Below are 24,018 nucleotides of genomic sequence, written 5' to 3'. Positions count from 1 at the left end.
CAACATCTCATCCTATGTCCGTGCCCACGCAGGCATTGACAAGTGATCACACGCTTCTTCTGGGCTTGGCTTGGCATCACAAGCATCCTCGACACAGGGTTCCTGGCAGGCACTACTGACTGATTAGAGTTGCCCTGTGAAATGAACCAACCTACCCCTGGGGTGGGAGGAACCACGCTGGGAAGGCTTATAGGACTTACAAAAAATTCTGGTTATAAGCAATGCAAAACTACCTCTTCCCATAATGTGAGGGATTCCTACCAGTACCTCTTCTAACAATTCATGTTAAATTCAGATATTATTACTTCTACTTTGTCAACAGTAGTAGGTGCTTCCTTTCTGCCTACTCTAGGAACAATGATGGACCACTCATGAAAATTTACTGCTCAAACCTAAAATTAACTGATTTTCTCTTCCATTTTACTTGTAAAGTGAATCCTTCTGAATTATTTAGAAATTTTAGGTGAAAGGGATGCTTCAAAGGACAAAGATGCTAGCTGCTAGCTTTTGGCCATATCAAACAAAACTATGCTAGTAAAATCATGTTATAATAGAAGGTTAAGAGAACTTATAAAAATGGTATATAAGTATTATGTGGAAATTCCACACAAAAGGTAGAAGAAATCAATTCAAGTACTGCTCAAATGTTTATATTTACCCCAATATTATCCATATATTTTGGACAAGGCTATATCACATATCAGTGTTATCCTATAGTTACAGATCTATATTTATCTCTTTTCATTTTTTAAAATTTTATTCTCTTTTATTGCTGAGTAATATTCCATTGTGTGTTTGTGTGTATCACATTTTAAAAATATTTAATTGATTTTATTTTTTAAATATATGACAGTGGAATATATTATAATTCTTATTATACATATAGAGCACAGTTTTTCATATCTCTGTATATAAAGTATGTTCACACAAATTCATATATTGGTTGTCTACTATATGCTGGACACTTTATGTAGATTATTTCCAATATTCACAAAGTATTTGTGGAATAGATATTATTGTCAATTTGCCTTTACGGAAATGGAGAAACTGGGGATACATATAACTGGCCCAAGTTCATCCAATAACAAGACACTGTGACTAAATTTGAACCCAGAACTGTGCTCTCTGCTGTAGTACTCATTTCACTACACCACAGTGACTTCTCTCTGGGATCACTGCAACTGATAAGATCATCAGAAGCTCAGAGCTACAAAAGTGGGTATTTAAACCTATCCAACATTTTTTGTCTCTAAGCAGAAATATTCTCCATTTATAAAATAGGTGTCTGTTATTTTGTTCTTTTCTTATAGGACACTTGATTATCCAGCATCTTAGATATGAATCAAACTACCTGATAATATTTAGGAATCTAGACTATGTCCCCCTGAAATCTGCAGTACACACTGATCCAGTAATTTTGGAAACTTTGAACTTTGAGACACTGGTGCATTTTTCCTTCCTTCCTTCCTTCCTTCCTTCCTTCCTTCCTTCCTTCCTTCCTTCCTTCCTCCCTCCCTCCCTTCCTTCCTTCCTTCTCCTCTAAAAAAAAACTAAAGCAATTAAAATATTTAGCCTCATTTAGTCTGGCTATAGTCATAGAAAGTGATGTCAGGTCAGTAATAATGTTTTCTATTTCAATCATTACCCAAATAACAGAGAGAAATGTAAATGTCATTTGGAACTTTTCTAACATCACAATGTGACCATCTGGCAGTCCCGGTGAGAATAACTGCAGGGACAAAGATGCAATGGGAGAAGATAACTGGATAAGGACAACAGAGCCATAAAGTGAACTTGAAGGAAAATAGCTTTCACCTCCCTCTATTCTCCCTTTAATGGGTTAACTCTGAAAATAGCTATTAGAGAAAGAGGAAAGAAAAGTTATTGCACATGGGGGTATATTGCAAGAGCCTAGCCATACTATACCTCAAAATAAATTTCTCATTCTAAGATTCCACATACAATACTAGTTGATAAGATTAAATTATTTCAAATTACTTCAGGACATATTTTAGAAGTATTACATACATTTGTTTTGAACCCATGTTCTTTGTGAGATACAAATGTTATGGATATTTTCTCCTGCTCTGTGACTTGAGTTTTTGTTTTCTGTCTTTTGATGAGCAGAAGTTAACCATGATGAAGCATAATTTATCAATTTTTTTTCTTGTCTGGTTATTGCTTTTTGTATCCAGTCCAATAAATTTCTCCTTGCCCTGAGGTCATGAAGACATTTACTTATGTTTTTCTTTTAAAAATGTATAGTGTGGAGGCATGGGGTATATTCCTTGTGCTAACTCTTTCTGTGAAGCTAAATTTGCTCTAAAAATGAGTCTTAATTTATCTTTTATGTATATCTTTAAAATTACTTTTTGTCCTATGTTAGGTAGGCATGAGGTTCATGTTTGAAAATATGACTCTTTTAATTCAAGTACCATTTGTTGAAAGAACTTTCCTTTCTCCATTGTATTGTTTTTGTACCTTTGTGAAAAATCAATTGAGTGTACAAGTATGTGTCTATTTCTGTACTTCTATCTGTTCCATTGATCTATTTGTCTATCTTGACACCAAAACACACTTGCTCGATAACTGTAGATTTATAGAAAATCTTGAAGAAATATAGGACAAATCTTCTTTGTTCTTCTATTTCAAGGTTTTTTGTTGTTTTGTTTTTGCAAACCTAGCTCCTCAAGTTCAAATGTAAATTTTAAAATCAGATTGTCAACTTTTATAAAAATCCATGTTGAAATTTTGATTGTGATCATGATATATATATATATAAATTTGGAAAGAACTGACATCTTCACACAGCTCACCAATGATTTAAGTCTTCTTTAATTTTTACTCATCAATCCTTGTAGTTTTCAGTATACAGATATTGCATATATTTTAATTTGTTCCAAAGTATTTTGGGGATTTTAGCTGCTGTAGTAAATGGCATTTTAAAATTTAATTTCCACTGTCTATTGTTTCAGTTACTCCATAGAAATGTACTTGATTCTGTATATTGTTTTGTATCATGAAATTTTGCCAGCTTTACTTATAATCTTGATTGTGTTTTCACAGTTCTTTAGGATTTTGTATGTACACAATCTTACCATCTGCAAATGAAGAGAGTTTAAATCCTTCCTTTCAAACCGAGATTTCATTTATTACTCTTTATGTTGTTGCATTTGGTCAGGACCTCTGCTATAATAAACAGAAGAGATTAGAGTGGAAATTCTTGGTCAATTCTTGATCTTAAGAGAAAATAATTTATTGTTTTAACTTTAAGGATGATACATACCAACTATAGCATTTTTACAGATTGAGGAAGTTCCCTTCTATTAATGGACCACTTAGGGTTATTATGAATGGATGTTAGATTTTATCAAGTGCTTTTTCTGATGTATGGACTTATACCCAAACACATTAAGAAGCCCTAAATTTCAAATAAGAACAATTAAAAAGCAGAAAAAGATCTGAACAGATACCTGAAAGAGGAAGATATATGAAGAGTCAATACAGATGTAAAGTGTTAAATCTCATTATCAATGAGGTGAAAATTAAAATCTTAATGAGCTATCCATATACATGTACTAGAATGGCTAAAATTTAAAAGACTGAGAATATCAAATGTTGGTTGGAATGTGGAAGAACTAAACACACACCCACATCTGATAAGAATGTAAAAATGGTAAATTATTTTGGAAATCAGTTTGGAAGTTTTTTGTAAAATTTTTCTATCTATTTTACATCCAAGAAATTACATTCCTAGGTGTTATCCAAGATAAATAGAAATATGCAGCCACAAAAAGAATTATGTAAGAATGCATATAAAATATATTTTCACTAACAAAATAGTAGAAACAGATCAAATTCCATTTTGAATGAGTAAACATATCATAGTACATTTATAAATAAAAAGAAATGAACTAATAAGATGAATAACAATATGAGAAATTTCTGGAACATTGTGTTGAGTGCAAGATGTCACAAAAGACATACTCTATTTGAATAACATTAAAAAACATGAAGAAAATAATCTATGTTGATAGAAACTAGATGCTGCTTACTGCTGGTGGTGGTAGGGGACAAATGACAATTGGGGTATCTCCTGAGGTGCAATCTTCTACACCTTGACAGGGTTTCATGGCATGAACATTTATCAAAACTCATTAAATGGTTCATTTAAGATCTGTATATTTTTTTATGTAAGTTTTGCCTAATTTGTAAAGTAAATAATGCAGATAGCACTAAATTTTCCTTTCTTCTTCTTTTTTTCCTTTTCTCTTTTGCAGCTCTGGGGATGTGTATGGTTAATTTGAATTGTCAACTTGATTGGAATAAGAAAGATGCCAAGGATTAAGAAGAGGTTTATGGGTGTGTCAGTGAGGGTGTATCTAGGAAGGATTGGCAAGTGGGGTAGCCAACTAAATGGAGACCCTCCTTAAGTGTCAGCAGCACCATCTAATAGGATGATAGCTTGGATGGAATAAAAATTTGAAGAATAAGGAAGCAGCAGCAAGCTCGATTCTCCTTGACTGGGTTCTAGATTGCTGCTGCGATCCTCTGAGGATACTGGACTGGACTTTTGCGACTTGACTATTCCAAAGTGGACCCTGTCAGTGATTCTCCAGAAGCTGTCTGTCTCAGACTAGGGTAGCACCATTGATCCCCCTTATTCTGGGACTTCAGTCTCTTGGACTGTGCCGTTACTGGTTCTTCCAGCTCTCCAGCTTGCAGAAGGCCATTGTGGACTATCCAGCTTCTGGTCACGTAAGCCAACCTGAGAGATCCCCTTTTTATAATTACGCTTCCTATTGATTCTGTTCCTCTAGAGAACCCTAATTAATAGAGGATGGTACCCAGGGCTTGCACAGGCTAGAAAGGCACTATACCACAGAAACACTCTCCCAGTATTTAGAAACATTCAGGCTGTAAATAGGAAATACTCTGTTCTTCTAATAAGGCTGCTATTAGGCCTTTTACAATGGTCATACTGTTGACTTTGAACATTCCTTTTGAATACTTTGTTCTCTACACTGGCAAACTTGCTTGATAGTTATACATAAATATATAAAATTACCACAACCATGGGGCTCGGGTTGTAGCTCAGTGGTAGAGCATTTGCCTAGCACATGTGAGGCACTGGATTCGATCTTCAGCACCACATGAAAATAAGTGAAAAAAAGTTATCATGTCTATCTACAACTAAAAAAAAAAAAGAAATTAAAGTCACCATAACCATATAAAGTAGTTTTATGACACTGTGTCCTTTTTCATTTTAAAATAAATAAGAATGATGCATCTGGTCTTATGCATATAATTTTAGTTTTTACCATCAAAACAAAGCCTTATTTTCAGAGTTACTATATAAGTTCCATAAAAGCATTTCTTGTTTTAACCTAAGAAAGGCCTTTTAATGAGGAGAGATTATGTTGACTTATTAATATCACTGATGTGTATTTCATCATGTTTTAGTACCTACTGAAAGTAATTTGGCATACTTACTGTTTTCTTCTAAAATGACTGCTATTCCTGAAAGTGCCTGGCTGGAATTTTAATTAAAAATTGGCTTTCTTTTTTTTTTTCGCCTAAATAAGAACACCACAAACACTTTGTGCAATTTAATTCTATAAACATGTAGCATTGTTCTATGTGCTTGAAGCTAAAGTATAAATAAGACATGATCTCTGGTCTTAAAATGCTCATAATGAGCTGCAGCACTGGACAGGTAGACAACTTAAAGACTAATACTAACAATACAAGTTATATGAATAAAGGACTATAGGAGAACAGAGAAAGAAGTGATGTAACTTTTCTAGAGAGAAAGGAAAGCAGTCATAGATTTCTTCACAAAGGAAGTGCAACTGAAGGCAAATATTAAGATAAATTAGAGATTGATCATCATATTCACACAGCAATTCAGCTACCATGCTGTTGATCCTGCCTACACTGTGCTAGGCTCTGGGACGAAAAATGTGTTCTGGGCTCTCAAGAGGCTCATAGTCTACGCACACTTTGCTATATCAAGGAAGCATAAACATTATTCACCTGCCTACCTCCCCCTTTCTATTCAGGTTTCTTACCCTCTGATTTTACTAAATTAGATTCATACACAAAATGGAACTTCAAGTTCAAATGTTCTTTCTTTTTACATTCTTTTCATTTCAGATGCAGTGAAAGAACTAATGGCTAATAGTGAAGGGACTATTAACTCTAAATGCTACTACCATGCTATTTTCTTATAACATTCATTTATTCATTTACTCACCTATTTGACCAATATTTATTAAGCCCTGACTGGGATAGAAAGATGGGTAAGACAAGTGACACTCTGCAGCAACATAAACAGCCAAGTAAAAATTTAATTGCTATGTGATACCTGTTGCAACTGAGGTTCAGGCAAAGTAGGAGAAAATCAATTTTGGTGTAGAGGGCAGGGAATAACTTGAAGAGAAGAATTTTTCCTCAGTGAATTGGACAGCTGCTCCAGATGCCAGAAACAGCATGTGAAAATGTGTACAGATGCCCAGCCATCATCAGCAAGTTTGGATTCTGCTGTTTCCATTCCAAGGCTCTCAGCAGTCTTGCTTAGGGGTCCTACACTATTCCCCAGCACACAACCATGAGAGATTTCTTTCCATTCTTTTCTTATTGCAAAGTTTGCTATTCAAATATTCAATTTCTTTCATGTCTTCCACAGCAAACAATCTTGACATGATTATTCTTTCCCACACTTAAAGATGCCCAACAGTAATATTTTCTTTTCCTTCACTAAAAAATATATTTTACCTCCAATTCTAAAGAAGAATTTCTGGATTAATGTGTATTTGCAGTTATATTATCATCTAGGTACTTTTGTAAGCACTTGTTTAAAACTCCTGGAGCCACATGTTGTATTTTGGATATTGAAAAAGTAAAATGGTCTGTATTTTCCAGTTTATCAAATACTCCCACCTCTCCTCCCAACAGAGTATTGGCCAGCAACCTGGAATCAAACATATTCGTCTCTCTGCAATAAAGATTTAAATGTTCTCTAAGAAGAATAAACACAGATTATAAATTGCCTCACATCAGTTCAGGTTAGGTTTTCTGCTAAATAAGTAATGTAAAAATATTTAATTTCAGAACTTAAGTTTTTAAGGATTGTGGCCCTGTATTGTGGTTATCTTCATTTTGAAGCTTTGGAAACAGGTTTAGAGAGGTTAAGTAACCTACACAAATTGCCTAGCTAGTAAGTAATGGAGCTGCACATTAACCCAGCAGTCTTATCTGTAACTTTCGACTCTTGTCCTATATGTAGGTTACTGACTAGATGTCTTGCTTCTTTGGCCATTCAGAATCAAGTATTAGATTTCTGCTCTTGCCCTTTCTATTTTATTTCTCTTCTAGCTCAAAATTATTCACTCCTAGCTTTCTCTATCAAGAGATGTTTGTGCCTGCTCCTAGCTAACTTCTCATTTCTGACTTTTGTACTGCTATTCTTTTTTTTTTTTCCATTTCTTTTTTCCTTTTTGGCAATGCAGATCCTCGCAGCCCTTTATTGGATTGACGTGTGACAATGCAGATTCCTGGATGAATCTCTATTCACCATATCAGGATGCATGAGTGTGCTCAGGAATCTACATTTCTCACATGCATAACTCATAGATTTGTAAGCACAAAAAGACAAAGATCAGCTATTTGTGAAAGATGAAGTAGAGTAAAAAATGTACTTTCCAAACAAATTTTCCTGTCTAAAGAAGTCAGCTATATCTAGTGAGGTGCCCCTTCTCTCATCTTCATGCTATAAAGTATAAGAGAATCAAGCCACTCTTTAGCTAACAAATGAATATATGAGTTGCTTTGGAAGACACACACATGCGTGCACCTGTGTACACACACACCACACACCAGAAACAATAAGAATGAACAAATAGGAAGTCACCTGTATTCCGGATCAGAGCATTTTGATTCACTATTGGGGAAATTAACCTAAAGGGGATATTCACCTATTGTTTTAGTCACGTCAGCCCACATTGGACAATCTAGGAACATAAACCTATTACTAGACCATCTGCTTGCTCCTCAGCTCAGCGTTGAGAAATGAATCATTATTATAATCACATAGGCAAATTTTTTTAACAATTGATAATGCTGGAAATTACACTTATGCTGATGAAGGCTGGACTTACCAAAATTAAGTCTGAATCTAGATTCAAAGAAAATCAATTTCCATTTATGTCATTGACACACATGTCCCTATCATTATCCATCCTCTTTTGAATACGTTAAGTTTTGAAATGAGTGTGAAAGTGCTTTAAAGACAAAATGTTACAGTATAATGCTGCTACTTTCATTTTGGCTCACATGGCAACCTCCCAAATTTGAGACAATGCTTTTATACATGGTTATAATCTACAATGTCAGAAACAATTTCCTTGAGATATTTACATTGAATGAGTATAATGTCATTTGTGAAAAAAAATTTTTTAAGTTATAAACAACCTGAGGATATTGATAGTCATTGATAAAGGCAAGAACACTCACTGTCTACATACTGCAGACTCAGTGTATGATAATATGATTAGTTACACTAACAATGCTGCTTAGGCACTGTCTTGCTAATTATAATATTATAAATATTAATGTCACAGCCTTTCTGTTTGATTGCCACTCATGGAGTCATTCATCATGATATTTTCCTGGAACCCACATTGTAAGATTTTATTTCTTTCCCTCTCTTCTTTTTTCATCATCGGACCTGCAATCATACACATTATTTTTCAAGAAGGCTTTATTTTTGGCTGTCTGCTAGGAGAGGGACAGTGATATTTCCCATTTTTCACCATCCAGTTTTAAGATGTTTCTCTTATTCTTGCTGAGTTTTATCCAAGACACAGTACCCAGGGTTTTTGTTTTCCATTCTTTTTCATGTGACCTGTTTCAAGTTAAGAGTCATTTGAATTATTAAATGCTTCCTTAAAGAATCTTTTTATACTGCCTCTCTTTTTTTTAAAGTTAATTATTGATGTAGTGACAAGCTGAAAAGACTAAGAATGATAATTTTTTTTTCCTCCCCTCTTTCAGGAATCAAGAAATGTCTTCTGACAATGGTTGCCTATTTAGAATAACACAAAGGAAACAAAAAGGCGAAATGCTGAATGTTGTTTTAGAAAAGAGTTGCTAAAATCACTGTATTATACAAAATGTAAATGTAGTGTATATTTCTCAGAAAATAACTGTTAGTGAGAAAGTTAGGATCTAACCTTTTGAGCCCAGGTTTAGCCACATAGCAGAAGCAGTTACAAAAGATACTGATTAGATTTTAATTTTAAAAACTTCATCATATTATTCAGGACTTCAGTGATTTGATTGTCTTGCAAATAGAAAGGTAATGCTATAATTTCCAGAGCTTGTTAAAAAATAAAGAAATCTCCAGTCTCCCACTAGAAAGAATGCCAGTCATCACCACAGTAAGCATGAATTTGGAGGCACTTTACACTACAAACTTCAATCTTTTCCTTTTATATGACCTTGTGTTATCTTGGTTTTATAAAAAGGTAACTCACAGACCCATCATATAGCTGTAATCAAGCCTGCTCCAGAATGATTCTACTGCAAAAATCACTTCTGCAGGTACTGTATTTCCTCTGTTACTGAGAATGTGGGAAGGCAAACAAGGTCTGAAATAGCAACACGCTGAAGCAGAATTCTCAAGGATAACATTGGAGAGGTGAGCACATACCTTTCCCAAGAGCTCAGCAATACGTGGAACTGGTTTCCCTTTCTGGTGCTTCACAGTGGCTGGACTCTGCCCATCCCAGTCTTGCAGCTCTTCAATGCTGCTCAGATAGAGCAGGGCTTTGAGGCCAGTGCAATAGTCTTCAATCACAGTAAAATCCTGATTCTGAATAGCACTGCATACCTGGAAAAGATGGAACAAAAACCCAACATCAAACCAAGAGCTCATTCTCCAAACAGATCCACTTTTCATATTTCAACAGATATTTATGTTATATACCAGATGCTGGTCTAGGCATGGTGGATCAATGGCTGCCTGGTTTTGGGGGTGGTAGGGAGGGAGGTAATGCAAAGGGACACAGAGGGACTTTCAGAGATGATGAATGTTCTCATTAACTTGTCGTGGTGATGGTCTCACAGTTACTCACACATTTCAAAACGTATAAATGTATAAATGTATAGTTTACATATGTACAGCTTATTTTATGTCAGATATACTTCATTACAGATGTCAAAACTTAGGTCAAGAAAGTGAACATTCAAGGAGTCAAATTTGGCACAAGACATTTTAGCTGCCATTTTCATTTTCCCTCACATTTTCCATGTTCTTTCTTTGCATTTGTGCCTTTCCTAGAAGGCCACCCCTCCTGTGCATGGCTAACCACCAACCATTCCTCAATCTCCTTCACTTCTTCAGGAAAGCCTCCAGGAACCCAAAACAGGTTAGTTATTCATTCATTCAGACATTTTGATTTATAATTATTGAATGCTATAAGTTGACAACTGGCTCCCCAGTTAGACTGAAGCTTAAGGAAGGGGGAACCATATTTATGCTGGTCATTATATCATCCCACAAGCACAGGGCTTGTCATATATTCTACTCTCAACAAATGTATGTTCTGTGAATGATTATTATGAAGGGATATTGTTTTAATCATGTTAAACTACACTGGATGATCTAGAAACACAAACCTATTTCCCACCCCTTATTTCTTAAGTGATAATAAGTCATAAAACAGAAATCTGGAGTTAAGAACGAATCAGAGAAATTGGGGGTCTCTTATTAAAACTATACTTAGGATTCTGTGACTGTGGTTTGGATACGAGTTAGAACTGAGGAATGTGTATTTAGAGAAGGACTTCCAGCCAGGTGTGGTAGCGCATGCCTGTAATCCCAGCAGCTAGGGAGACTGAGGCCAGAGAATTTCAAGTTCAAAGCCAGCTTCAGCAATTTAGAGAGGCTCTAAGCAACTTATCATGGCTCTGACACAAAACAAAAAATAAGAAGGGCTGGAGATGTGGCTTAGTGATTAAGTACCATTGGGCTTAATTCCTGGTACCAAAAAAATAGAGAAGGGCTTCTAAGGTGATTATTCCATCCAGTTGGACACCACATGTATACTCTACAGACTCATTTACAATTGCCAATGGGACCAAAGAATCTATTCCTCAGGAGGAACAATTTGAACATTCATTAAACCTGTTATAGCTTTCTTAGAGTTGATTTTTTCCCCTAGAACAATTATAGAGAACATCATTATACTTTCCTCCACAGGTATTCAGGTATTTTCAACTAATGTTTTAGTTAATCCTCTTTGTTCACTCTCAGATCCTATCTTTTATAGTATATTCTTATGAGTGCGCTTTTACTAAAGTCTTAAAATAGTTCACCATATGAACATAAAAAATCAGATTTTGAAAATCACATCATGTCACGTACTTTATGAGATGTTCATGACTATCGTGAAAACCTGCTGCTAAAAGAAATCTAGAAATACTTTGCAAGGAAAGAATAGTAAAATTTTATCTGAGTCATTATAATTTTTTCCAATGAGAAGAAATCAATCCTATTAATTTTCTTAGATCACAGACATGGCACACTTTGTATATGGTGGACTTGGTCAAGGGGTGGAGTGATCAAAATGCAGAGTTGGCATCTAAACCATGGGAGAACACAGTGGTGCTTAAGGCTAAGAAGACTTCCTCTTTCCCATCCCTTATTTCTTTGGCCTACAGTGTAAATGCTATGCATAATTGGAAGCGAGACTGAGTATGTGAAGAGGTTGCAAAACCTGAAGAGGGAGTAGAGACTATAAGATAGCACCTTGAGAGGGGAGGTGTAGTGCATACCTGTAATCCCTGTGGCTTGGATGGTGAGGCAGGAGGATGGCAAGTTGGAGGCCAACCTCACCAACTTAGCGAGGCCCCTCAGGACTTAGAGAGACCCTCTCTTAAAATAAAACATTAAAAAGGGGGCTGGGGATGTGGCTCAGTGGTAAAGCACCCCTGGGTTCAATCCTTAGTACCAAAAGAAATAAAAAACTGAGCATGGCTGGGATGGAGGAAAATGCTTGAGTCTGTTAAAAAACATGGATACTGGAGGGACTACTTCAGATATATTTAATCAAATGGCAAATGTCATATTATTTATGTACCTTCCTAAAGTGAGTAATTTAATTTCTATTCTCCACAAAGAATAAACCTATTAATTTTCTTGATACAGACCTTGATGGAGGAGAAACTATTGTTGACGGTAAGAAAATGACACATTGATATGATTTTCTTTAAAATTTCTAAAACACACACAATCTTCAGGAGATTTTATTAAAATGCATAATCTGGTCTGGAGTGGATCCTGGAATGGGATCCTGCATTTGATCATGAGTTTCCATTTCATGGTGATGCTTTGGCTAGCAGTGTTAAGCATTGGTAGGATGAAACTCTATCTGTGATGCAAGTTTCTTCTAAATTTTTACTATTCGATTGTATCAATATTTTCATAGTTCTTTTAAAAAATGCTACTTATAATAAGAAATTATGCTTGAAAAAACAAGTAATTTTTGGATTAGTAATATGACTAAAAATAAATCTTCAGATGCAAGCAGACCATTCTGAACAGAGTGTTGTCCATGGGATTTGATCTCAGAAACTGGGATTGCTCAGAAAGGTGCCTTTTTATTGGATGACCCTTATATCTCATTGAGGACTACATCTCTATCTCAAAGGTAAATGGTTCCTTTTAAAACTCCAAACATGTAGCTGCTATGCCTAAATGGGTGTATTTTATATGACATCTCTTAATTGTTTGTTTAACAGCTCTGATTAGGACTCTTAATGGCTGTTAACATGTTTGCTTAGTATAATTTGTAAGTTCTTTGTGGTGAAGGCTGCTTTACCTTTCTTCACAGTAGGGCACCAGGTGCCACTGTAAGGATTGTTGCCACCATTAATTATTTGTATAAGTGTAAGTATCCCTACAGCTAAGCTGTCTTAAGTAGGGCCCTCTAGAATCTCAGCAGGACCAGCTGCACCTAGGTGGGTGATGGCCACCTCTGCTGTGGAGCTTGAGATGTGCCATAAAGTTCCCACTGCGTCAAGGGTGACACAGTGCCTTGAAGTTTCACTTTGGGTACAGGCACTCTTAACAGAGGTCTGTCTCTGTACAAATAATACCTGTGAGGTAACCAGAGGGCCAGGAAGGGTTCTGTTTCTTTCTCATTAGATTGCCCAGATGAATAGTAAATTAGCTATTTGTGGAGATTTACATCTTAAAAATCTCCTTCACATGGCTTATTTCTTTCAGTACTGAGAATAAGCCTGATTTAGGCAGGATAGAGGGTAATATTCTTACTTTAAAAATGAAAGAACTTGAACTTGAAGTACTGTTTCTTAAAGCCAAATCTACTGGGTTTAATGCCATATCAAGTTAAGAAGTTAAGAGCACACACATAGGTAGGGAAGGACTGGGTTCAAACCACATTGTAGCTTTTTATCTGTGAGCAGCTTCCTTCACCTAAAAATGAGATTAAATACTTAGCACATAGAAAGCTAAGGTAATATACTTTACTTCTTCAAATAGTAGCTGGTACTTTGTAAGCTAGATTGGCACCAGAAATAAATTTCATAATATGAATAAATCATTAGAGCATAAATTAGATATGATATAATGTTTTAAATCTAGTGCTTTTTTATTCTAATGCTGATAAATGGCATAGACCTTATTTCTATTTGCATTAAATAATTTCATATATATATACATATATATATATACATATGTATATATAGTATATACAATGTGTGTGTGTGTGTGTATGCAGGTTTATATATATGACTTTGGCCTTGTTGGAATATAAATATTTGAGATCCTCAGTCATTGAGTAACTGTGTGAATAGGGCTATTCTTTTAGCCTCTGCATCCCTTCCCCCTCTTCCCAATCTAAAATAGGTAGATGATAATATCAGGTTGTTGTAAAGACTAAATTACATCATGAAGGTGGAAGTGTTGTGGAAATTATAAAGCTCAGTTGGAATGGTACTAAACCTCATTGATATTATCAAGTAATCTAGAATTTAAAGTGCCTAGCGAAAGTAAAATGGAAAGTTTTCCTGTTTGTTTTTTTTTAAGCCAACTTCTTCTGAAATGTCAAAGGCAATTTATTAGGAAGCTATCAAAATGAGATTTAAAAGAGTGATCCCTGGTAAATAATTTGGCAAATAAAAGCTCTGCAAAAGCAGAACACCCTGATATTGACACATGTTTTTGTGTGATAGAGCAGCACATTTTTTCATATATTTAAAATGTGAAGAATTTTTTAAATGAGGAACTTGATCTATTAGATGCAATTCAGACAAACCTAAGACCATAATTACCACTTGCATTTCTTATAAAATAGGTGTACAAATTAATAATCCAGATCTTAGAAATATATGTGTCCAGGACATATGAAAGTAAGATATATATTTTAGATACAAAGTAATCTCAAAGCTCCAGTAAAGTCATTATTAAAAGAAATACTGGAGAGTAATTACATTAAAGCCCAAATTGGAAAATTCTCTGCAATGGTCCTTTCATTCCAAATTACACTAATAAGAGTCTTATGTACTGGGAAAGTGTTGAAACATCTACCCATGAAACATCTACCCATGAACTGAAACACTATTAAAGAGGATCTTCCATCTGATTCTTAAAAGATTTCCAAGAAAGAAAAGATTCTATGATCTCTCTATTAATCTGTTTTGATTAAAGTTAGCCTACTTAAAAATATTTATATTTACAAAACATTTGCAATATTTCATATATTGCTTTATAGTTTTTAAATGGTGTTAAACGATATTTATATAGTGATTTACAGTTTGAAAATACACTCACAAATAAGATTAAAGGGAATTTATTAGATGTTTGCATGCCAGCCTCCTTATTTCACAAACTAAACATCCAGAAAGGTTAAATGATCTTCCCATAATGCAAAGCTGGTTGAAGGCAGAGTTGCCTCCTTACCTACTCCAAAGTGACTTCTGCTACAAAACTGCCTCTGGAGCATCATCTGACTTACTCCATACATCACTTCTGAGAGGAAAACAGAGGAGGTGATAATGAATTCTTAAATAAGTGAGGAAACTAAAATATTGAGCACATTGCCCAAACTCATGAGATAGTAGTGTTAGGGTCACCAGTAAGACCCAGAACTTGTGAACTCTGCAGAGCTTCTTCCTTGTTCTTATTTCCATAAATTTCAGTTATAAATGTGATGTAAGTCTTACATAGTAAATAGGAACTTGGTTATAATTTTATAAAAAACATCTTATTGCAAAATGACTTCAAGTTTATTAATTAACAATGGCAGACAAGCACAGATTTTTAAAATTTAAAATCTTAATATTTGTATGACCTGTTTGAAGGTTTTCTACTAAAAGTGGAAATTAGACCTCCTCTGTCTTTGGATGGAAACATGATTTGCAATTCTATCTGTCCATACCTACTGATTAAAAAATATCAAGTTTTCCAAAGTTATGAAATCAGTAATTCCTTACTGAATTGAGGTCTGACCAGTACTGACAAACAGATGTATAAAGCTACACTGTTCTTTTTAAATTGGTGAATAATACATATTGCTAAAGTAATAATTCAGAATAACAATATTCCCCCATGAGCTTTTGGTACTACATAAACATGGCATTGCTTACTGGAATTCATGAATAAAACACCAAAATTATAATTTTATAAAAATATAGGTGAAAAGACAGCCCCTGGAGATACATAGTACATAAGGAGCTAGATAGGGATATATTTGTATATTCACATAAAACCACAAATCTTAGTTGTTCTATCATATTAGTTTCCATTTGTTGGAGCCGTACAACATCAAAGTCATGATGTCCCTATATATTGCATTTAGCAGTAATGTAACGGACTACGTGAAGAAATCAAAGTGAGAGTTTCTAAGTAGTTTCCTGGCAATTCAGACAGCAGGCTCTTTCATCTGCTCTGTAACTGTGGCAGTGCATTGATTTAAACTCCTTCTGAGATCTCAAATGCTTTTATATTCTTAGGTCTCTCAAGCAGCTTTTTTTTTTTAAAGTGATAAAATTCTAGCATTCAGCAGAATATCATCTTGTTTCCCCCAAAAGGAGAGGACTTATTTCAGCTTTGCTACTAAACTGCACAGGATCACTAAGTAAAATAGCTGTCCAAATGTCATCCTATTAAGAAATCTGGCTTTGAGTTCAGTTTTCTATATTCTGACCATAGCAAATTGGATTGAGGAAAAAGGAACAACAAACAAATAGCCCCACAGATGTTGTTTTTCAAAGGTTCAGTTCAGAAAAAAATCCCAATGGATAAGCACTTCTGCTTATTAAATATTTTCAAAGTTGTCTTTTAATTGCTACTCACTGATAAATCCTAATGGTACAGGAGTGACTTATCTTGTTTTATTTTGTATATCACATATATCATTGTCAATCACATTACATATCCTCTTATCTAATCTTTTAAATTATAGATTCTCTGACAAATTCTAAGTTCATGAATTTTCCTGTCCCCCTCTCCACTTGAGAAGGGATTTTTATGGAGGTTGAAAGCCTATTTTTCAATGTCAATCTGTGGTTACTCTTTATCTAATTAATTTCTTAACTCAAGTTCCACTAAAGACAGACAGAAGAGAATAAACTGTTTTCAAGGTATTTTGTCCTGTGATCCAAACCACATTTTGCCAACCAGAATATTATTATCACTTCTCCAACTATTTTCTCAAAGGCAGCACAGGTGATGGCCACCCACTCAACTAGTTCTCAGAAGAGCATCTGCAGGACTGATCTCTGTTATACTTTGTTGATGACAGGGCTGACTGAAGAGGGGATGGCCTGGGCTGATTAGTCAAAGGGCACTGCCCTGCGGGGCCAGACTGCCCCACCCCTTTCCTTGTATCTGTCCTTTACAAAGTGAGCTCCAACTGGATTTAGATCTCAATAATGACCCGAATGAAGAAATAATAATAAAAAAGAACCATATAGAGACACAGCACCTCTGTCTGCCTTTTATACAAGGCTTGAGATAAAATGGGTGAGCTGGGAACAACATGTAGGGCCAAAAATGGCGAGTGCTATCTTGCCTCTTCAAAGATATGACTGCGGATGGCCCTGCTTCCCTGTGGACACAAATACAAAACTAAAAAGACTACAGCAACACTGGAGTCCTCTACACACCAGGTTCCTATGTGGACCATCCTTTGGTTAGAGGCTGTGGCTGCAGTTAGAGGCAGCTTGGCTACTTTGCTTCAGAGGCAGTGGGGTTTTTATACTAAAACAGTCTCTCATCTTCCTGGACTAGTGCTTTGGTGTAGCGTCAGTAACAATTTTCAATTACTCTGCAGTAACACAGGTGGTGGGGCAAGGGTTTCCATGGCGCATCATGCATGCTCAGCATTGCTCACAATAAAAATGGGGCAAGAAAGGGAAACTAAACATGCAAACAATAGCTGTCAGATGACTCAAATCCATAATTTTAGGCAATCTTTCTTTTTCAACAGAGTCAACACAGCTGGGAAAACTCAATTTATCATATCATTTACTAAGATGCCACATCAAGTTTAGATCACAGAAGGAGAATAAGTCATAATGCCTGGAGAGGAAAAGTCTATGGGGGAAATTAACATGGATTTTTTTTCCTGGACTGTGAAGATGGAAAAAGGTATGTGCTCACTCAACAACACAAGCAGACACACAATATTCCAAGAGGAAAATTTGCCTACAATGAGAAAACTTAGTTATACCTGAAAATAGTATCTCAAATAACACTATCCATCTTTTGTCTCAAAGTGCCTATCCACAATTCAGTAGTTCATTTGATGATTAACCTATTATTGATTAAAAAAACTTGTGAAACAAGGGCATATTATTAGAGTCAAGCTCTTGACTGAGTTTCCAATGTATTCTGGGACACAAAAATTATAAAGTTCAGCAAATTTAAGAATAGGCAATCTTCTGCTGGGAAGCTGAGGCAGGAGGACCAGGAGTTCAAAGCCAGTCTTAGCAATTTAGTGAGACCCTGTCTCAAAAAATAAAATGTCCTGGTTAAAAACCCCTGGGTTCAATCCCCAATTCAAAACAAAACAAAACAAAACAAAAAAACGCTATCTACTTACTTATGGCATATTTTTCTCGAAAGAGCCAAGCATTGCGGTGCACGCCTGTAATCCCAGCAGCTCGGGAGGATGAGGCAGAAGTATCACGAGTTCAAAGCCAGCCTCATCGATCGCGAAGTGCTAAGCAACTCAGTGAGACCCTGCCTCTAAATACAATACAAAATAGGGCTGGGGATGTGGCTCAGTGATTGAGTGCCCCTGAGTTCAATCCCTGGTACACCTCCAGTCAAAAGCAGAAAAATAGTGGAGAAGCAAAGCAATATGGTCATATTTTTTTAAAAAAGACTTTAAAACTATATAAAAGACTTATTCTTGATTCTGTTCTTCCATTCTGTTTGGATGAAATAATAAAGCTTACCAAGTGTGCCATATTGTGGGAAAAAAAAAGGCAGGGAAATAAACTGTATGCTAGTGCTTTTGTTTGTTAGTAGGTTTGTTTTGTTTTTGGTACTAGGATTGAACCCAAGGGTGCTAAGAACTAAGTCATTCCCAGCCCATTTTATTTTTTTTTTTTATCTTGCTAAATTTATTTGGGCCTTGTTAATTTTCCAAGGCTGGTTTTGAACTTGCAATCCTCCTGCCTCAGTCTCAAGAGCTGCTCAGATTAGAGGTGTGTGCCGCTGCACCCAGATGTTTGTTAGTTTTAAAACATAAAAATAAAATGACTTCAGCATCCAAACATCCATCTGTGTGTTGGAATATGGTGATAAATAAATAAATAGAATGTCCAAAGATGAAATTTTGTTTGCGCATCTTATTATAGTAAAAGGGTCCATATTTTTTGATTTGTGAATATAAGAATTAGCCTGAATAAAAAAAGCCACTAGTAAAAGTTCTAGATGGAGGGTTTTAGGAGGAAACTCAGAGCAACTGTGATTTTTCATCCAAAAGATGACACTTGAGAGTAAACAAGGAAACTATTCATGCAAATCCTAGGACAACTGGCATAAACTGGATTGTCCTGAACAAAATTAAGATACATGATTCTCTAATTTGAAGGTTTGCTTTTTCCAATTTTGAATTGAAGAGAGATTTTCACTTATCCTCATGAAATGCATTCTATAATGCTCTGCCAGTTGTGGTTTGGTTTATTGTGTGATTACTGTGTTCCAAACACAGATAAATATGTTTACAAACTGACCACATTTAAACATCACAAGAACACCCTGAGTAAGTATCATTGTCTTTCATTAGCAGAAGCGTAACCCATGGTAAGAAAGTAAAGCATTTGACTAGGATCATACAGCTAATATAAAGAACAATAGCAGAACATTATGGTCTTTTAGGTTTTTATGCAGGTCTCTGAGCATGAACGCTGAATTGAATTCACAGGGATGTTATTGCTTAAGTAGGGAATTGGAATCTTTGAGAACTGACTTTATCCAGATAACCCTAGATTTAAAGGGTCCCTCTTGGTCTCCACTTTTTAAAACATAATAAGTAAACATTGTTCTGTGGTACAGTTTTAAATTTACAAAGGAATTGTACAGACAGTACACCAAATTCCCTCCAACCATACCACCCACAATCTTGGCAGTTTCCTCATTATTAAAATCTTGCATCAATATGGCACATCTGTTATAGTTAATGAACCAACATTGTTACTTTGGAATTAAAGTTCATAGATTTCATCAAGGTTCACTCTTTGTGTTGTACCTTTCTATGGTTTTTGACACATGCCTAATGACATATATCCATCATTACATTTTCACACAGAGTAGTTTTACTGCCCTAAAAATCTCATGCTCCATCTGTCCATACCTCCTTTCCATCCCTCCCTTATCCTCACTGATCTTTTTTCCTTTCTCACAGTTTTACCTTTTCCAGAATGTCACATAATTGGAATCATACATATGTAATCTTCAGACTGACTTTTTTTCACTTAGCAAGATATATTTAAGCTTCCTCCACATCTTTCTGTAACTTGGTAGTTTATTTTATCAAATGAATAAAATTCCATTATATGGATACATTCATTTATCTATTCATCTACTGAATAATTATCATAGCTTTATTCACTTTTCATATATATCTTCAAAATAATAAAATCATTTTACTACATAGCCCAAATAACATTTTCTCAGTTAAAATAATAGACAATTATTTACAGTCACCTATATCCATATTACAATTTTCCTAATTGCCTTCAAATATTTTTTAAATTTATTTGATCCAATCCAGGACTGCATGTGGCAGCTCAGCACTTCCCCACTGCTTGAGTCTCTTGTAAAAATTCTACTGCTGGGGTTTGGTTGCTTTATCACAGTATCCTTTATCATTTTATTCTGCTCCTTGAATCTACTCTGAATTTGTACTCACTTTGAATCTCACTGCACTCTCACATAATGTGAGTCCACCAGAATTCTATACACATGGGACACCTCAAATACTTTCTGAGAGTTTGGCATCAGGGAGTGATGGTGGGCACATGCATGGCCTTTATCTCCTCTGCTGACGTGCATGCTCCCTTGTCCCACTGAACTTCAGTTAATCAGTTTATTATAAAGGATGCAACTCCGGAAGAAACAAAGAGAAAACAGGCACAGGAGGAAGTAAGGAAGAGGGGATGTGAAGTCTCATGTCCTCTCCAGGAACTCCAAAGGTCTTTTGGCCTATGAAAAACAGAGGTAAGGACAAGGGCTGCCAATAATCCAAATCCTATAAGCTGAGTGAAACAACTCCTAAGGTGAGAAAGTCTTATGTACTTTACATAATTAACTCAGTTCTTTTGTAACTGTCATTTCTTAATGCTTTACTTAAATGCTTTTATGCCTATTGAATTTGAACTGATATTTGGTTAGTGGTTATTGTGTTCCAAACACAGATAAATGTGTTTACAAACTGATCACATTTTAACATCATGAGAGCATCTTGGTGAGTATCATTTTCTTCAGTTAGCAGATGGATAAACCAGGGTCAGAAATTAAAGCATTTGACTAAGATCATACAGCCAATAAATAACAGAACAAAGATTAAAATCCTGGATCAGTCTTTTCGTATGATGTTTTTCTTGTAGCCACAGTGCAATCCTGCTTTCTGTTTTGACCACTAACACAAATACCTCTGTTTCTCACATGAAAACAGAGAAATATACAGATATATATCTTAACAGGGATAATGAGATAGATACATACATATAGATCTCTATTATCTATTATTGTTTTCAAATGAGAGCCAGATGTTTTTGTAATATATAAAAGTATGCATATATCTGTATATATACTTATATAGAGAGATGCAGTATATATTTATTTATGCATATACACACATATACTTATACATAAATACCTGTGTATGTGTGTGTGTATATATATATACACACACACATGTGTGTATAGATAAATAGATTGGTATATATATTATATATATAATACATATACCAATCTTCTGACTTCACTGGGGTTATGTTTCCACAAACCCATCTTAAGTTGAAAATATCATAACTTGAAAATACATTTAATTTAATATTCCTGGCTGAACATCATAGCTTAAGCACACTTATAAACAACTCATTGTTTTTCCTCATGATGATGACTCTGAATGGGAGCTGTGGCTTACAGAGTTCTTGTTACAATTATACCTAATAAAACCGTATATAAGTATCTAGTTCACTGTTTAAAATACTGTTTACATGTAGGTTATTGGTTGGATTTCATTCACCAAGTGTTATAGGCACAGTAGAAAGGTACTATGTCTATTTAGTGCTAAGCACACAAAGATATGTGCCTGGGGTATGCTTTGTTCAATAAATTAATGAATGATGCAAAATAAAGATGCTGCAATAGTACCATTCAATGTCCAGCACAATTCTCTTTCCCTGTCAAGAATGCATTTTTCTCTTCTTCTAATTACACAAAAATACCATAATTCATAATTCACAACAACCCATAATAGAATATTTTTTCTCTCAACTTACTGCATTTAGCATCTGTATCATTCATTGTTGCTTTTAAACATTAATTTTTTGCATTATTACTTAATTCTTCTTTGGGTATGTCAATGTTTTTCTAAATGTAAAGAACCAGCTCCATTCATCTGGAATTCTTCTTTGATATTCAAAGTACTATTTTCCACAGCCTGGACAGAGCCTCTACATGGATTTTTTTGCACATTTGTCCTTCCCAATCTGGAAACCAGAATCTAGACTGCAATTGCTAACTTAATTTTTTCTCTGTTGGCTGTTCCCTTTAATAATAACTGGAACAATATGTAACTTAGACTTCTATAAAAATATTTTAAAACAATGATTGGACTCATGGTTTCAAGTCTAATATGTGCAGTGTTCAAAACTATTAATCTTTATACACAGAAGCGTATATGTTTTTCATATAAGGCAATCTAGTTTCTAGCTATAATAAAGGACAGATGAAATGGAGTCAGGAGAGGCTAAGGAATTCTGTCCTGTTTTGTTCCTGAATTCTCTTATTGATATTTTTGGATTCTGCAATACATACACTTCCAGGATAGTCCAATTTTCTCTTTGGATCAAGAGCAATATCTTCATTTTAAATAATTCTTTCTCTATCTTTAATCATTTTCAGGTTCATATTTTAAATTTAAAGTTAACATTTCATCAACTTACTCTAAGTAGTTCAAGGTAAATGATCAAATTTACTATTGGGCAAATTTGTGCAACTATTGACATTCAGAATGATTTGCCCTCCTTTAAAATATGTCCTGCAAAACTGCTGCATCTGAGCAGTAAAGGTCTTCTTTCTATGTTTGATGAGGATACTTCCAGGAATGTTTAATATAGTATTCTGGATTTTGATCTCAAGAGAAATTGTTGGTCTCATAATTTCTTTAAAAAAATTCTTTCTCTATTACTCACAAATTACCCACTCATTCATTATTCTTTTATTCAACAAATACTAATATAGGAACCAATCCTCTGGTTTCTTTACACATTCTATTATCCAACAAAATTTGCAACTTTAGCAGCCTGTGCTTATGCTACTTGTTTTATATCTGTCAGAATGCATCCATTGTGAGCTGCTGTGAAGACCAAATGGGAGAAAAGTTATCAAGTATTATTTACTAGGAAAGCATCCTTGGTATGTGTGTGACACAACACATCTGCAGAGCAAAAATTAATATTCAACTTCTGAATCTTCTATCTTAATGTGCCACTAGTGTCTTCTGAAGCAAGGTGTCTTTTTTCCTTCATATTGACTACTTTCAAAGACAAGTTACTCCACTGAGCCTAAGAATAAAATGATCACATCTATGCTGTAAACAGTTTAATCACACAAAGATGAACATACAATTTTTTTTGAGATTAGAAAATGACTGGTTAAAATGTCATGCTTTGAATGTCTAAACTAAAATCTCATTACTATTGCCTTCCTAAAATCAGTATATAAGAGTTTTGGGCTGGGGATGTGGCTCAGGTGGTAGCGCACTCGCCTGGCATGTGCGAGGCACTGGGTTGGATCCTCAACACCACATAAAAATAAAATAAAGATATTGTGTCCACCTAAAACTAAAAAAAATATAAAAATAGAGTTTTAAATCAATAATTGAACATAAATTAGGTTAACAAAAGATAAAGTAAATGTAGGTAAGTTGGATTTTATTTTTTTATATTTTAATCTTGTCCATAAAATATCATGTTTTAAACCATTGCTTATATTTGAAATCTACTATAATGAACATCACCAAATTTTGTAATTCTCTAACATGCAATAGTACTGTTTCTTTTTAACTCCTTCTACATTACTCACATTAACTCAGTGAGTTCATGCTCTATGAACATGCAACATTATTCTTTATTTAGCCTATGTAAAACCAGGCATACGAAATGTATGTTGCACTTGGTCAGACTGAATTCACCAGTGATTAAAATGACTCTTTTTCTCGCATCATTGTTTTCAGGCCAGTGATGAGT

At 34.9% G+C, this 24,018-nt stretch overlaps 1 protein-coding gene and 1 long non-coding RNA gene across 2 annotated transcripts in view; one reads left to right on the top strand and one right to left on the bottom strand.

Annotated features, from left to right (window-relative positions):
• Positions 1 to 24,018, bottom strand: part of Dpyd (dihydropyrimidine dehydrogenase) — a 761,982-nt gene that overhangs the window by 82,746 nt on the left and 655,218 nt on the right. The window contains exon 19 of the mRNA XM_048814504.1: positions 9,713 to 9,892. Coding sequence (XP_048670461.1) covers positions 9,713 to 9,892 — 180 coding nt within the window. The remainder of the gene's footprint in view (positions 1 to 9,712; positions 9,893 to 24,018) is intronic.
• LOC125620134 lies at positions 12,946 to 18,917 on the top strand. The gene is made up of 3 exons (XR_007351720.1): positions 12,946 to 12,956; positions 17,227 to 17,229; positions 18,762 to 18,917. It is a non-coding gene; the product is annotated as an uncharacterized LOC125620134 (long non-coding RNA).

This window comes from Marmota marmota, unplaced genomic scaffold (genome assembly GCF_001458135.2).
Source record: "Marmota marmota marmota unplaced genomic scaffold, marMar, whole genome shotgun sequence".
Taxonomy (NCBI): domain Eukaryota; kingdom Metazoa; phylum Chordata; class Mammalia; order Rodentia; family Sciuridae; genus Marmota; species Marmota marmota.
Note: the sequence above shows the minus strand (reverse complement) of the source record. Positions and strands in the feature narration are given on the sequence as shown.